The sequence below is a fragment of the Achroia grisella genome, unplaced genomic scaffold (assembly GCF_030625045.1).
Source record: "Achroia grisella isolate CSIRO2021 unplaced genomic scaffold, CSIRO_AGI_Agris_v1 utg660, whole genome shotgun sequence".
NCBI classification, from domain to species: Eukaryota; Metazoa; Arthropoda; class Insecta; order Lepidoptera; family Pyralidae; genus Achroia; species Achroia grisella.
In genome coordinates, this window is record NW_026712984.1 from 1,254,320 (window position 1) to 1,272,567 (window position 18,248).

The 18,248-nt window shown below is 36.7% G+C and overlaps 1 protein-coding gene across 1 annotated transcript; it reads right to left on the reverse strand.

Moving 5' to 3' along the window:
* Positions 1 to 461: 461 nt before the first annotated feature.
* LOC131849844 (centrosomal protein of 104 kDa) lies at positions 462 to 14,059 on the reverse strand. Its single transcript, XM_059199970.1, has 20 exons — positions 14,020 to 14,059; positions 11,389 to 11,547; positions 10,523 to 10,658; positions 10,059 to 10,146; positions 9,510 to 9,693; positions 9,089 to 9,300; positions 8,529 to 8,732; positions 8,020 to 8,176; positions 7,485 to 7,572; positions 6,950 to 7,106; positions 6,270 to 6,493; positions 5,893 to 6,030; positions 5,531 to 5,662; positions 4,688 to 4,901; positions 3,454 to 3,864; positions 2,753 to 3,161; positions 2,403 to 2,499; positions 2,132 to 2,271; positions 1,378 to 1,473; positions 462 to 589 (listed from the first exon to the last, which is right to left on the reverse strand). The coding sequence occupies exons 1-20, from the start codon at positions 14,057 to 14,059 to the stop codon at positions 462 to 464; spliced, it is 3,414 nt and encodes a 1,137-aa protein (XP_059055953.1).
* Between the last annotated feature and the right edge of the window lie 4,189 nt (positions 14,060 to 18,248).

Consider the following 18,248-nt stretch of genomic DNA (forward strand, 5'->3'; position numbering starts at 1 on the left):
TAGATAACTTAGTTTACTCCATTTAACTTATGAATTCAAAATATAATTGAAACAATTTTAAATAACATTTCTAAATAGCACACAGTTGAAGAATATTTCTATTGTAACAAACCGATAACGATAAAATAAGTCTTATAATTTCCAGTGTCGCTGTAATTCTTTAGTACACTATTGACTGTCCGAATTAGATTTTATAATTAATCGTACGATATTATCGTTGCCGACGAAGATTACCATGCCAAAAGGTGCGACGTTTACAGTCTATAATATATATCGTTTGCATACTTTATGTTCTTATCCTATTGCAACGATAAAATCGTACGATATCGTGCTGTTTTACATAAAATTATAAAAGCGACCGATATTTGCAACCAAATTGAAGATACTGGATAAAAAACAGTAATAGTCAGAATTCACAAACAACAAAATAGGTCAGCCAATAGTGTTTGTCTAGCAGTTACTTAGGTGGGTTGTGATGGTGATAGTCGGGGATTCCGTGGACACTGCATGAGGTGTCGTTGCCAGGGTAGATCGCGCGCCAACACGTTGGTGAAGCAGTATGGGCACTTCCACTCGTCCATCCCGAGAGCTGCCCCATATTTTTATCATGAATAGACAATACAGTTTTACTTTTAGGTAGAGTTACTAAAATACTTCTGCGTGGGGAGTACCTCAGGCTCGCCTATTTCAGTCGCCAAGCTGGTTACTTTGTAAGAAGTTTTTCGATAGATAAGGCAGTGAGTTTACGGGAGATATATATATTTATAGATGATAATGGAATGGTGCACCTGCCTGCACTAACGGATTACGCTGGCGGGGCACCAGTGGGGGATGATAAGATGAGCATGAGGTCAGGTCAGTTAGCCCATCGTGACAAATCTGTCAATCCACCAAGAATTTATGACGATGGTTTCCAGGGGGAATCGCGTGGAGGTCGACCTGACATGGTACATTGGTAGCAATAAGGTCATCAGTCCACATTACTAACAATCCCCTTCCCCCCAACGGGATATATTGTATATAGAGGCTTCTCAGTCCTCCTGAATGTCAACGTATGAGCTGACACATATGTCACGTGATAACATGATTTCTATGGGACTGTTCATGTCTATAGGCGATTGATTACAATACATACAATCCTCTATCTCTCCTTTTCCTTCTGTTAAGATGATTTATAATTACCATCCCTACCATGTCATAACTGGTACAATACGCAAGATCCCTATTAGGAGTACGAGAGGGGTCCTACATTTCATGTTTTTAACAGGAACTACGGGACAGCTCAACCCTTTAACATATGACGAAATTTGTAGATGACATCTAGGTACGGAATCTGAAATGTAGTAGTAGTAGTAGTAAAACTGTATGTCTACTCACGTATGCAGTTGGCATGATAGTCGCTTTCCTCGATTCGCAGCGCAGCACCACATTTCTGACAAGACTTCCAAGAGCCTTCGCTCATTGAGCATTCTTCTGAAAGTGATCAAGAAAAAAAAAATATTATTTTTTTATACATACAAATTTATAAAAAACATTTTTTACGTAATTGTAATGTCAAAGAAGCTGACGATAAATGGTAACCGTAGCCTATATACATGAACAGCACAGTATAGTAGAGCTCAACCCCAGAATGGCATTAGCTAATTACTACTGGGGGTAAGAGGGAAGATTGCATGGGAGAGGAAATTGGATAGGAAGAAAGGATTGGGTAGGGGTCACTGTCTTATTCTGAGATAAGCTGCTATCTAGCTGGCTCTCGCAACTTCGTATGCATCACACTTGATATTTGTCAATATATTCCGTGTAATTTACATGATATCTTTTACATACTCGTAAACTTCGACGTTGATAATATTAGTAACAAGTAAGATTTGAACAGAAACAGGTAACAACGCAGTGAGTAGCATGCATCGAGGAGGTGCGCGTGCAGCAGGCGCGCCTCGAGCGCGAGCCGGCAGTAGTGGCTCTCCAGAGACGACGAGCGCACCACGTGCACCTAGTGCTACAACAACACCACGTACCGAGGAGGTGCGCGTGCAGCAGGCGCGCCTCGAGCGCGAGCCGGCAGTAGTGGCTCTCCAGAGACGACGAGCGCACCACGTGCACCTAGTGCTACAACAACACCACGTACCGAGGAGGTGCGCGTGCAGCAGGCGCGCCTCGAGCGCGAGCCGGCAGTGCGGGCAGCGCGCCAGCACCACGCAGCGCCGCCAGTAGTGGCTCTCCAGAGACGACGCTCGCACTCGCCGCCCGCACCACGTGCACGACGTGCTACAAACACACCCACGTGTTAAACCACTAAATCACCGAGGCAGTAATTGGAATGATTAAGAATTCAACCAAGTTAGATAAGTAGTAATACTATAGATAGTAGTATAAAGTACAGCAAATGTATGACATACTGGCATATCGGTTCCGGCGTGGTATCACTACCCTCCATAGCAGTGCCTTCGTAGTTTTCGTATTGGTTCTCAGTGTTCGTCGGCATATGTCTTCTACCTGAAAATTAAGCAAACATAATGAGCTAAATGCACACTCCCACATGAAATTGGTAAACTTGCTTAGTTTAGTCAAGTTGAACATTACTAATATTCCCATACCCAATCTACTACTGCAGTTTTACATGGCCTGATAAAGAACTTGATTATAAAATGTTTTGATGGTGGTAGAAACATATACGTATACTATACGTCACTGCAAGAGATACTTAAAAAGTGTTCAAAATGTGTTTATTGTTATAATATTAGTTCACCTGGACTGTAATATCCACTTTCATCCATTTGACTGCTCTCATCCAGATGCAAGTTTCTCAACCCAGCAACCAATTTCGGAGACTCCAGTACATTGTCTCTAAAATAATCCGCTCTGACTTTAGGTGAATCCAAACTTCTACAATCTGAGTCACTCCTCAAATCATTCCTTGGCGAGTCCATTGGTAAAGAGTCCATACTCCTTACGTCATTCCTGGATGTTTTCGGCGATCCTAAACTTGGAGAGTCTCTGTAGTCTAGATGCAAAGGTTCATATACAGTCACTGGGCGTTCTTTCAATTCTGGTTTTGATGGGTCGTGGTCATAGTGAATCATGGAGTGGCGATTTTCCGAATGACGGTTTGTGCGTCGGTAAATAACTTCTTCTCTTTGATTCTCTTGGAAATGTACCTGAATACAATACACAAAAATGAATTCGCTATTGAATAGTTTAAACTAAATTTGGGTTTCTTATTAACCGTTTATGGAAAGATTATATTTAGAACTTCCATGTGACGAAATATAATGTTAGAAACGTATTAGTTCGTATGACCATGATTGATTGGCATAAAAAATAGTCAACGACATTTTCATCCACAATATTTGCAAAAATTTTGATAGAACATAAGCATGAACGTGTAAGAAAAAAATGAATCATTAAACAAATTCAATAAGGCACTTGTAATATAAATTTAAAGATTACCTTTTCAGAAGAAGAAGCAGTAGGTCTAGGCGAATGCTTTGGGCTAACTGCACTGTCTAATCTCAGTTTGTTATAACCTGGATAATTAGAGAAGTCTTTCGCTATTCTACTGGGAGTATATCTCTTTGTTGGGGTCTTTTTCAGGCTGCTTTTTGTTTTGGAGGTAGTGTAACTGCCGCTTAAGCTGGAAGGTGCTAGAGTGCCGCTACTAATGTTTGAAGCCATCGATTTTAAACTGTATGAGGAAGTGGCTCCGATAGATGAAGACATGCCGAACGAGGTGGTCATTCCACTGGTGGTTCCACTTCGATTTGATGGCGTGACGCTGGCAGTTTCATGGATAGAGTCCGCTGACGATTGATCAGCTCCATTTAGGAATTGTTCCTCAGTTGGTGCCTGGTTTAGCATTTTCTGTGAATTGTCACATTGAAATTCACTTTATTCTGTTTTGGTTTGAAACACAGTCAGGAAATACTTTCTTCGAAACAGGAATGACATGTTATTTATATTGTGTAATAATACACGTAGATACTAAGTACAGACTCTATACATAGACAAAAGACAAAAATTATAATTATCAAATGAGACATATATATGATATTATTTAACACGTCTGCTCCTGATATATCTGCTCTACCTTTGATAGATTATTATATATCCAAACGTGACTCAGTTTTCAGTTTTCAGAGTTCGGAACTAAGTAACATTGAATCGTCTATTAGGGGTTTAATACACTTTAAATTAAATTAAATTAATTAAATAATCTCAGACAATTCACACAGCGCCATCTAGACCCAAGTTAAGCTAGCTAAAGCTTGTGTTATGGGTATTAGATAACTGATACATATACATAGATATTTTTTTTTGTAAATACATACATATTATACATAGAAAACACCCAGACCGATACAAACAATCATACTTGTGAATACAAATGTTTGTGCCGTGCGAGGAATCGAACCCGCGACCATCGGTCGTAAAGCGGTGTACTAGACCGCTAGACCACCGAGGTTGTCAGTTGGTTGAACTAAGTCAATATTTCGACATTCTAAAGAAGTATGGTAAATAATAATTATTAATTAGTAAAAAAAAAATCACGTGAAAGTGAGATGTGAGATGAGGTGACGAGGCAATCGTTGAATATCGAATTAAAGTTTCTAATTTACTATTCGACGATTGCGTCATCGTTTAATTTGTGTCAGGTTACGTTCGAGTACAAATCAAAGTCGGCGACCTGCATGTCGATCCTATCGAACTGTTGGAACAGGTGTCGGTATATGAGGTTCCGCCTGGTGACGGCGTCGTCGGGCGGGAGCTGGGCGCGCACGACGCGCGGCGAGCGCGCGTACGCGGCCAGCAGCAGCCGCTCGGCCGCCGCCCGCACCGACCCCGCCGCGTGCTGCGCGCCCGCCGCGCCGCACTCCGCCACCCGCCGCACAGTCAGCCCGCTGCACGACACCCACACCATCTCACTTCACCGCATTGGCACCGAGCCAAACGAAAAGGGAGTTCAAAAGGAGTCAGCTACCGAGCCGACTCCTTTTGAATGAACGCTTCACGTTGCGGTTCCTTAAATTGATGAACCGATTGCTTTTATTAAATTGTGTACAAAACGTTTCTGTGGAGCTCTCAAACCAGGTGCCTCGGTATATTTCCAGGCTCATGCGCGTCCTATTGTTATTCCATTATATCAGCCATAAAATATTCGGGAATATTTTATAAGGAAACATAATAAGTTATGAGTAAGTTATTATCATTATACAGTTCAAAAAGTCATGTGTGTGGATACATCAATCTGACCTATTTCAACGCTGGAGCAGCTTGCAGCTGAAAGATTAGGTAAATAAGGCAGTAAAATTACACGTTTTGGAGACATAAGACATTAGTTCTTCAAAATAATATAGCGTGGTAACCACATGATAACTTCATATACAGTAGTATTATACAAATATATACATAAAAAATACACACAGAGCCTTCTTTAGCTTTAATTAAACAATTATCGTATTATAGGTACTACGATCCTAATGTCGTCGTGCGTGTCTTAGTAGCTGGTCAAGTCAAATTCAACTCTCACCTATTTTTGTCAGTAGAAATTCCGTGGCTGAGTATCAATTGCTCCAGCATTTGCAGCCGAGAAAGCGCAAGCCTCGGATGCATGGATGCTGTGACTGGACGAACTAGTTGCTGAGGAATTATATGAAGACTCCTGGAAACAATATTTTATTTTGTATAAGAAAATAATTTTTCCGCCTTGATTTCATTTATGTGCTCTTAATTTCCCGGGCCAAAAAGCATGCCATATAGAACAAAAACTTTAGGAGTTGAAATTGTGATAAGTCTGATTTGACGCTTGGCTATCTATAAACTATTTTTTCCTAGCAAGACTAGATATGACAAGTGAGCAAAACTGTGCAAACTTCAATCAAGTAATCCTACCTGACCATTGGACAATCTGCGATGGTGAGCACGGTGTGCTGGGCTGTGGAATGAACCCGGGGCGCAGGGTCGCCGCAAGCTCTTAACAGCTCAGGAACCAACTTCTCTAAGCATCGACCTACTTCTGCAGCGCACACCCTGTTGATTAAATATTTCATCACGTACCAATAGATTACAGATATAGACGTACAATACGTAAAGCGCAATCGAAAATTAGACAGACTTAATTTGAAAAATGCTGAAAAATGTTAACTATCATTTTAGAACGCTTCAGCATTTTTGAACCGTTAGTTTATTTACCATTCTAAATTTAGTGGTACAACAAGAGTTTATCGGGTATAGTCTCGTCGGCTATTGTAGTGACATGGAACAGTGACCTGTCCGGCACGAAGTCCTGGAAGAGCGCGCGCACGAGCTCGTTGGCCTGGCTGTAGACGGAGAACACCTTGTCGCGGAGCGCGCGCTGCAGCAGCGCGGCGGCGGCGCGCGCGGTCTTGTTGGGCGACGAGCGCGCGCCCGCCGCCGGCGCCGCCAGCGCCGCCCGCAGCCGCGCCAGGCCCTCCTCCTTGTCCAGGAAGTTCTTCGAGTACAGCTTCTCCACCTGCCCCCGGGAAGATTCACTCGCATTACCGTGCTCTTTGATTGGGACAAGAAAACTTTTACTTCTATCACCGACGAGTTTTGAAAATGTAACATTAGCAGCGACGTAAAATTAATTCTAATGCGTAAAAGGAATGCGTCACCGACGAGGTGGAGTGAAGCCTGATTTGAAAAAGAAACCACTGTCAGTACCGACAGAGTAAAATGGACCCTAATCCTACAATAAAATTGTATTTCAATGAAATAAGGTGAACTTTGTTTCGAGAAAGAATCATTACATGCAAGTCGAGGTGCAAACGAATCGAGGATGAATTTACTCCAAATAAAATTTAAGATCACCAAATTCCAAATTATCAAACCAATTAACCAGATGGATAAGTCCTTCCAAGTTAGGATTTCCTTGCTATCGTCCCATTAATTAAAATTTGCATTAGCAAGAATGTAAATAAGAATTCACCAATGGATATCCAAATATGAGTATCGGCAGTGCAGCTTGCTTCCTCTCTCGTTCGTTGAGTTTGTGCGGCTGCAGCGGCCGAGAAGTGCAGTGAGAGGCGCTCCCTCCGCTGCATTCCTCCTCGCGGGCCTCCCGGAGGTACTCGTTGGTGTGCGAACTGCAACACAACATGATTCATGATCAGTAGAAGCTTCCATTGATATGATTCGATACTAGATCAGAACGACCCTACAATTTGCCATGTCAATAATCAATCACATAACGTGAGTTATGTGAAAACCGTTTTTACCAAAAACAGCCTTCACATGACCAAGAAGCAATATAAGAGCAGTGGTGATGAGAGTACAATTGGCTCAGTTGGCACAAATCAGCCAATTTCATTACAGACGGGGCAGTATATGAAGTAATCTAGGGCGCTGCTCCCCACATTGGTTCAAAATTTTCCCAAAGTTTTAGTACATACTTTTACATTTAGACACTCATAGCCATCTTTAGGAACAAAAATATGTATGGCTGATTGCATAATACTACTTACTGCCTTAAAGCTGGTAGCAATCGCTCCTCGTAAGCTTCGAAAGTGGACCTTGGACCTGCACTTTTATTTCTACGTCTTACCAGCGTACCTGCGAATATAAATTTATAAATTAAATCTACCAGATCTTTCACAGAATTATCTGCAATTAACTCTATGAATTCTATATTTTCTATCTACAAGTTGTTTATGACTATAAAAAATATTATATCATTATTATGAAAAATTACGTCGTCGAATCTTTATACCATGTAATATTCATATCTCTTCTATACCATATGTAGTCACCAGAGACTGTACAGAATCATCTTTTTGGTAAATCTATCTTTTCTTTTTTGCTGCCAAGCAGCTTACTTTGTATCCAATTTGAAAACCTCAAATATGGCAAAAAGTGGATACCTCAGGCACAATAACGACGTGACGCCCATAGTGTTGCTCATGTATTTAGACGACAGTCACCACCATGAGTAGCAGCGTCAACTTATTTACTACGCCATAAAATGAATATACATAAAAAAAACGTATTTCTAAAACTGACCGTTAGCAGCATTAGGCGTAATACTTCTACGAGGACTATCGGTTTCTTTTCTAAGTTCTTCTTCTTCTATATTCCTTTGAGCTTCTATTTTATCTTCTTGAGTAGGAGGCTCGGAGTGTAACGGTTGAATATCTTCTTGAACTGTTTGGATCGGTGACTGAAAATGTGTCAAAAATAGAAATAAGTAAATGTGTTTAATTTTATAAATAGTAAAAAACAAGCATATACATATATTAGTTTTAACATCAATGGAACCGACATAAAAATATATGTATTTTGTAATATTAGAATTTAGAAATGTGAGGTTTCCACTGTGTTCTTTCAGAATTTATATATTTGCACTATATTGTATACATTTATAAAGTTTATATTATGCGATAGACGACCAGGTGTACGCATAAATCTAATTCTAAATCCTTTACAACAATAATTTTTGAACTGATGTTCCTAAATGATACTTCCTACGCTATTAGTTACTGTTCCTTCTTTATCAGGTATGTATAACTTACTGTAGCTAAATCATTGGTCTCTTCTTCATCGCCACCACCACCATTGGCATACACTATCTCTTGTTGTTCTGGTTCGTCGATGTGGTCCATCGGTGGAACAGGACTTGGCATGTCAATGCTAAGAGAGCCGGCAGCCACAGACGGCGATAGGTGGTGCGAGAAGTCATACTCTTGGTGCATTGAAGAGTCATTGCGGGAATCCGGCTAGAAATTACATTTCAAAAACTAACACTTACCACTTACTAACCAAAGTAGGTCCAATCGAATATCGATATTTGCTTAAAATGTTATTTTGGTTAGTATTTTTGTTACTACAATATCATAATTATTTAAAGTTTCTGTTATTGTTTTAAAATAGTTACTGTATAAATAATTATATAAATCAGAATTTTTAATTATTAAAAAATAATTGAATATAAAAACGTAGTCTCTTAAAACTAATTTAAAAGTAAATTTCCAATTAATGGTGCATCTTGACAGAATTTAATTTAGATCTTTCAATTAATTTGTATTTGTTTCGGTTTGAAAATTTACGTGAATATTCTGAATTATGAACTCACCCCATCCTCTTCAAATAACCGACATAGCTGCGGATCTTCTTTCACTCCAATCAATGCATCCGTTATCCTATCTCTCATCCGCCGAGCGAGTTCGAAGTCGTCCCTCGCAGCCGCAGTTCTCTTCCGGAGTCGCCAGCGACCGATGCGGATGCCGGCGGCTGCGAGTGCAGATCCCGCAGATTTTAAACGACGGGCGTATTCAAAACGTTCCTCTGTAAAATTTTGATTCTTATTATCGATGTATTATGCACTAAAATCGGTTGGTCTCTTCCTTTTTGTTATACCATTGATGTAATTAATTTATCACTTCAGCCAGGATGGTTATGAATCATCAGTCTTAACAAATTCCTTAGAATCGATTGCATTAGCTTGAAATATTTGAAATGCCGACTAAATTATACCTTAAATGATAATTACTGACCGGTGACAGCCGTCTTCTTTTTCTCGTCCAAATTCCTAACTAGATCAGCTATCTCGTTGTCCACATACATTACGAACGCGAGGTCATCGTATGGTGAGTATAATGCCTCAGTTTTGGAAACTGGTGGAGATTTCTCAGGGTCTTCAACTTCTTCACCAAGCACGTTCACGGCCATTAGGGCAACCTTGAAGGGAATAAATATTTACGTAACTGGAATGAGCTAACTAGTTGACGATCTACTTGATATAAAGTAGGAACAGGCGCTTATATACATGAACAGTACCAGAAAAGTCTAGTTCGTGGTACACTGATAGATCTTAACGTGCAACTGAGAAACAAGTTACGAAGCAAGCTGCTTGACGACTTTAATAGGTGAGACAAAGGTATCCATGTAAATATATACATGAGTCTTACGTAAGTCAACTAAATGTACATTATATTACTTGATAATTTTTCAGTCACTATCGTTTTATGATCGTAGATAACATTGATACAGAATTTCTACTTAAGAATGGTCTAGTCTATAAAATATCGGAACTTTTGATTTACCTGCTCATCTTCTTTAGCCGGTGTATGTGGTCCAGATAGTCTCAGTTTTACAAAACGAGCTATAGTTGGTTCTGGCAGTGCAGCGGACCTATAAGGGCAATGTAACTTTAGAAGTATATACGTATATCTTAATGTTGAACAGTTAAATGGCAGTACAGAACCAGCATAGATTGCCATTTCTTATGTTAATTCTTACGGAAATGACAATCAAGGATACTCTCCTCCTGATGGTAAGTGGCAACCTGACCTAAGGTGTTATGATTCCGTACCCTCTAATTTCATTCACAAAGCAAGTGCTGGCTTTGGCTGAAATATGTGACATTTGGTACAATTTTTTTTCTATTTACTTCGAATGGCAAAATATTATAGCGGCTGAACTACCTAATGGCAAGCTGCTTGGCGGCTGAAATAGCCGAGACTTAAGTATTCAGAGGACATTTTACCAAACAATGACTTCCTCTGACCTGAGTTCCCTGGACCTGGCTTGTGGTGCTGGTTTGGCGAGAGTGACTCTTCCAACGCTGGTGTACGTGGCGCCACATGGTGTTGCTGCACCCTCGGAAACCAGACCTCCTGATACCAGTACCTCCACGCAGGCCGCTAAAATAGAAATAATATTTACTTATAATAAATACATAAACTGAATATAAACACTTTTAAATAGTGATGTTTTTCTTATTCTACCACTCATTCGGAACGCAGACTCATCATAAGAATCAAGAAACTTTCGTGTTACTCTTTTAAATAAATGTTGTAAAGTAAGTACACATTAATAAGAATTAGGCATGCGAATCTACATACACGCCGCTATGAATTCAATCCTTGTGCAATCAAATCAAATTATTCGTTCATGTAGATCTTTTACTTATGATAATTCAAATCTACTGTCAGATCTGAAAGGAGTTCGAATTACATAGTATTGGCTCCGTAATTAGGCAGTGTAAGTATATTGCTGACTGACCCAACATTTCACGCAATCTTCCATGAAACCCATCGTGATATGCCTCCACCTCCTACAGAGTTTTATATCAGGCTTCATATTCAACCAAATAACATTTATGTATAATAGTGCATCCAATTTTTTAGCATTTTAGATTCATTGAGAAGGTTGTGTTGCATGTGCAAATACACGTCTTTTAGAAGAAAATAAAAGTATGATAACCTACTTCTAAAACTAGTACAGATTATTGCATGAATTCTATTTTGGTTTCTATATCTTAAAGATTGTAAAACTTATTATTCATTGCTGTGTGCTCGATAGTATTCTCGTACTTGGTTTTAATGATAACTTAATATTTCGTCTTCTTGATGGAATACAGTGTTAACTTACGTATAAGCTGATGATGAGCCAATAGCTGCAGTTTGTGGACGTTGGTGACACAAGTTAGTCGTAGCAGCAGTTCGTGAGGTGGACTTCCGGAGCTCCGCCAGCCGCGAGCGGCCGGGCCCTGGGCGTTTAACTCGCATGCTGGATACGAGCTGTCTTCACCTATTACGTCCAAATAGCACATTGTTATATATAAGATTAACTAGATATGTTTTATATACAAAAAATACCTAGCATAAAATTTAATTAGATAACTCTATCACACAATATATAATTACTTTGTAATGTTCACAACATGGGCGTACTCCTACCCCGTATTGTGCTTACGCCAGTCGTTCTTAATATACCCGTCTAGATAATAATTAATTTAGGTCGATCGATACGAGTTCTCGAAAGCAGATGGGTCCTAAAATATTAAACGTTGTAATTTGTATAGCTACTTTATCGAATTGCTTTAATTGTTCGCAGAACTATTACTCTAACTCTACTTAATTAAAATGACATTTTATTGTTACAATTAAATATCTAATTATAAAGCTGACCTACGTAACTTCGTCGTCAAAACAAAACGGGGAACATGGGTCCCCGTTTTACTACATTTTTCATTGAAGTCCCCTTCCATTGGGGTAGAGTAGCTGTAGCCTTGCTCTATAATGGGCTATCCAACACTAAACGAAATATTCAATTACTTGTTCCTGATCTATCAAACAAACAGAACAGCTTTAAATTTTAATGTGGATAGATTTATGTTTTAATTATTTACGTTTTTAATTCTGTTTTTTTTTATTAATATGCTCTATTAATAAAAAAAAAACAGAATTAAAAACGTCATTTTACATTTCATTATTTTGGGCCTAAGTTTACTAGCTTGGAGAGCTATTTTTACTAATGCCCTATATAACATCACGCTACAACCATTAGGAGCAATGCATCAATGAAAGACGATGAAAATTTGTTCGCTTTGAGAGCGCCCCACTCTCAATCAATGTGACGCAGACGAATTTGCGCGGGTCAGTTACTAATCAATATGTTTTCATAAACATTAACATTATTTTCAACAGTGTTCTTGTCCATACTCTAAACATATCAAAGCACATTCCTATACTATAAAATCTATTAAATATGGAAATTATTTCCTTTTTTAATGGAAATGAGACCCACACGCTATTTTACAGTCATAATATTAATAAAAATTGCACACATTCAATTCACGTCCAATTGTCACACGTTTCTTCCGCAGTGCGCAGTTACATAACAAATAAATGTAAATTGTATCTACCTACCGCCTGTTTATAATCAGAATTTAATGTGTACCTAATACGAATTAAGTATGTTAAAATCGGTAGCAGATATAAGTACATATACATTTATATTTGACTAAAATATTAAAATTTTACAAAAAGTAAATATAAAATAGTTTAATTTTCACTTTTCTTGGTCATGTTGTACGATTGAAGGAAGTGTCTCACACTTCCTTCAATCGTACAATTTTGTCAGTAATATTCAAAAATGATTAATCTATAGGAACCAGAGTTGACTTTGTAAAAAGTCGTCTACATGGGGTCCTCCGACTCACCAATTTCAGCCTCCAAGCGGCTTGCTTTGTATACTATGTTTCGGTTGAAAGAATGAAAAAGCAATGAAATTTCACCAAGTGAAAGACACCATCGGAATGAGTGGTATCACGGTCGACACATGATTATTGGTCGTGGTGAACACAACCACGACCAATAATCATGTGTCGACCAATAATCGTGTGTATGTATGTATGCGACGGTTACCCACCACCATCAAGTGGGCCATAAGCTTCTTTTTCATTCCAATTACATAAAATAAGTACTAAATGTTGCGAGGCATATAGTGTTAATTTATTTTGAATAATTTTGTGATAATGAGTGCTGAAATTCTTTCTAATTTAGGTCACGCTATTTTTAGACCAAAGATTCTGAGTAGGTTTAACATCCCAATAATGATTGAGATCAATCTCTGAAACTATATGAGTTTGTCTCGGCTCTTAATAGTAATATTTTTTTTAACTATTTCGTAACCATTAAAAAAATAAATGGTTACAAACTTGTTAGAAAAATATCTCAAAATGCCCTGTTCTTTAATTTAAGTACTTATTACTATTAAAAGCCGAGACAAGCTGATGGCTAAATAATAATATTTAGGCATTATTTTATTTCTTACTTTATACCTTATATTTTATATCTTATATTTTAGCAAAGATAAATTGCTACTTTCTTCTATTTTACATAACTTTTTGTAAGAATTTTCAGAGACTATATAAGTGATAATTGCTTAAGTTTTTTTGTGTTACACATACGAATTTTTTACTTGATACAGAGTTATATTTATATTTTTATTAATATTATTATATATAGTATATTTTTATTGAGTTTTTTAAACTAAGTACGATAAACTCAATAAATAGTGTTCCGATTTAAAAAAAACCTTCACTCAGTTCTTCTTGACTCTTCACTTCAGTTACATCACTTTATTTAATTTTCGAAATAATTAATGATCCTTACAATTAATCGATTTGCGCAGAAACGGGGCGGAACGTTAATTACTTATAAAAAAAATAAAAATAGGAATAAACTATTAAGTAAATATTAACATGCAGGTACTTACTTGTGGCGTAGACAACGTGGAATGGTATACGTTTGGGCATATTACTATTTTCATCACTACCTCTTTATTAACGTTTCTAAATTCACTTCCATTGTTATCAATTTTATTTAACAAACTAAATAAAATTAATAAATTCACTGCTGTGTAAGGTTAAAAACATATTTTAATATATGAAATATAAATTAAAGAACCCAAAACTATTGTAACTACATTGCATTTAAATGAATGTGGAATAAAAAGCGATACGAAGACGAACGATAAATGATTTCTAATAATGAAAAATTGAAGTGGGAAAAGGCGAAGTTAGCGGTAAATGGTTGCAGACAAAATCAATAGTTTCGCGCCTAAATTCGCGGCCATGTTTAATATACGCCCATACAAAGTGGCGCCATCTAGTAGGTGGTGCTAGTAAAGAACATTCATAGAATTTTCTGTAATATGAACATAGCTACGTATTTACCCTCATCATTGCAGTTTTTGTTTCTAATTTTTTTCGGTATTTTATTTTATAACTTATTTTAATTTTAATTGAGTGTTACACTCGACACGTTCTGTACGTACCTACACTACAGTACAGACTCTACTTCTCTATAGAAATAGAGCGTCTCTATAGTAAATACAAAGCATTGATATTGTTTTGACGTCCGCAATATGAATGCGAAAGTTTATCTCTCTGTTATCATTTACTACCAAACGACAGAACGAATATGAAAAAAAATAATATAAAGATAGATGTATCTTGAAGACGGACATAATCAATCATTTATCTCTAGAAAGCACAGCGTACGGGTAACATGAAGTATTTGAATATAGTTTTATGGGAATTAAGTTTGAAGACGGTTATATAATAAAGCAGTAATACATATATTTGGTCTCTGATAATGTAAAAAATGCAATTTACAGTGTCATACAGGTGCGGGTTCATTTGTAATTATTTCTGTAATGATATGAACGTACCTTGAACTGTCTACCCGCATACACGATACAAATTTGGTGAAATATTATGCGAACATTTGTGACATTATCCTTACCACAGATAACATAATATTACATACAGATACCCCATCCCATACAAGAAAATGGTTCCTTCCTAACTCGGGCTATTCTTCGGGCTATTTTATTTCGCCACCGTAGCCGCTAGATGTCGCTAGATCTGAAGCAGTTCGGATTACTAGTGGGTGCTTAGTAACAAAGCACGAAAATAGATGGCAGTCAATTCAGTCTACATGACATCTGTTTTGCAAAGATAGGTATATACAAGATATGTAGGTAACTGTATCGTGTACCTCATTAGGGACGATTCAAGATTCAATGTAAATGTGTAGGTATAATATCGGTAGCCGATACCCTGCAGATATGGCTTATGTGCCAATGTATATATTATGTTATAGTTTATTCTACATTCCATGCCTATTTTTTTCTCTCGACGAAGATATGTTGTAACGCGTCTGCGCTATACGTATAGCCCGATTTTGATACGTTTATACTCGTACGTATCAACATCGGGCTATATGATTTTTTATTTCAATTGTTATGTGTAAGAGACTGGTTTTAGCTACAATGAATTTACTGGTATATACCTCATGTATTCTACGATGTACCCCTCTTTTCCCTAATGAGAATTCCGCTATATCTTATATATAAACTTCGTATCACAGTGTTAGTTGCCATATTTCTCCCACATTTTGATGAAATTTGATATGTATACTTGCTAGGTCTGAGGTAGGGTTGTTATCTATTTTTTATACCCCTAAGTCATAGGGGTGGCCTACCCTGAATTTTTTTTTTTTGTATTATGGACAATTTTTTATTTATTTATAATGTTACATACACGCCTAAATTTTAGCCCGTCTTTCACCAACCCCTATTTTTAATAGCGATATTCTTACAAATATTATAAATGCTAAAGTAACTCTGTCTGTTTGTCTCGCTTTCACGCCCGTTACACGTTAGAAATGTGTAACGGGGGAACACGTTACTTAGTACGAAATTATGTATATTACAATAAAACTTAACGAGAAAATATTATAATGATGTCACTGGAACACTCATTGCTTTACTACTATATCGTCCATTAGTCGCGAACTTTCTGGATGCGCGAGAGGCGCGCTCCTATTGGTCCGTCGGTGCGGTTACCGCACGACGCGCATGCGCTGTACGCTTAGATGAGTCTCACGGCACGGGCGTAAGTACTTACTATGTAATATGTATACATATGGGTGTCACAAATGTTTTTATTACAAGTAATATTACTCTATTATCTAAGCCGGTAATGTGTGCTTATTTTGAACTTGATAATATTCAGAATTACTTGTATACATAACTTTCGATATCTACAATAATAATATCTTTGATGTATGAAAGAAATGTATGTACCTACATTAAAAGATAATTTTTGACATGTATGAAATGTATGTACCTACATTAAAATATAATTTTTGAAATGTATGAGATGTATGAAAGAAATGTATGTACCTACATAAAAAGTTCATTTTTTAAGTGTATGAAATGTATGAAAGAAATGTATGTACCTACATTAAAAGATAATTTTTGACATGTATGAAATGTATGAAAGAAATGTATGTACCTACATTAAAAGATAATTTTTGACATGTATGAAATGTATGAAAGAAATGTATGTACCTACATAAAAATATAATTTTTGAAATGTATGCACCGTACAATAACAATACACGTTAAACATCATACCACAGAGTCATACGCAAGTTAAAAACAAACTGCTATGATATTAATGAGAAAGGAAAATCAACTTTAAGTTATTCGAGTTAGGGTCGATTTCTCTCTTATTTTTAAATACTATTTTAATCTTGCCAGTATTCAAAGACAACTACGATTCGTACTCGATATTTTAAATTATTATGTAATCGATTTTTAGTACAAATGTAAATAACCAACGACACTAATAATGTACTACTATATTCCGTTCTTTGAAACGGAACACTGCTATAATATAAAATAATGAAAATTTACTGTTCACAACGACTCATTAAAAGCATCATCGAATAATGCGCTGTAATAAAATCCTGTTATCGATTATTCAAAAAAATCGATAATACATGTATTTATTTTTAATATGACAACACTTCATACATAAGTATTATTGGAAATAGTATTACTTGCTTGTTCGGCTATTTTTAATTTACTTAAAATTTTTTTATATGTTTAATTTACAATAATGATATATTAAGTGCTTATTATTGGAAAATATAAAAAAGACATTTAATTAGGCCGATACAAATGACAACAATGCCATCTATGAAAGCATTTTGAAAACATTGAGCCCCGTATTAGCACTGATTAAATTAATTAAGTACTGGAAAATAACAAAATGAGTAAATATATGAAAATTACTTTTCTAAACGCATTATTTCATTTTAACATGTATATATAACTTTTTAAAAATTGATTAAACATTTTTGTAAACACAGTTTTGTTTTTTAAAACGTTTGCAAAACTATGAAGAATTCCATCGATACCAATCACGCCATCTATATGCAACTTTTAGCAATAATAATGGCTACTTCCTCACGGATTGCCACTGTCCTTACTAAGTATTAATAGTTATTTTTTACCCGCAGCTTCGTCCATATAAAACTGTACCTATAGGGATCAAAATAGTCTATGCTCTTGACCAACATATTGTCTATGATTCAACTATTAACGAAATCTCACAGCATCTGCTTTTGGGATTGTAGTATTGGACAATATTATTATATATTGCTATTGCTGGCAATGTACTATGTCAAGTCACACTACACACTTGATCTCCTAAAAACAACGTAATAAATTCCTCACGATTTCATTACTGTACGCTTCATACTCATCGTATCGTCCTTCACTGCCGCCTCTTCAAGGTAAAACCCCATCACAGGCGCATGCATGGAATTAAACTACTTACTTCATTGTCATATTATAATTTTCCAACGCTATCTCGTCAACGTACTTGTATTTGCAGGTTTCAAATTGGTTATGTAAAGTTACAATGATTATATCAAAGACATACGCAAGTTTCTTGCTCGTTCTTCTTGTGATTATGAGCTTTCCGAATGAGCGGTAGATTAAAAGAATGATAACTATGACTATTCAAAAGTGCTTAAATTAAATTTATTTGAATAATGGATTTTCTATTCTACTAGCTTTTGCCCGCGGCTTCGCCCACGTTAATTTATTCTCTTAGATGTGGAATTTATCAAAATTCTTTCTTAGAG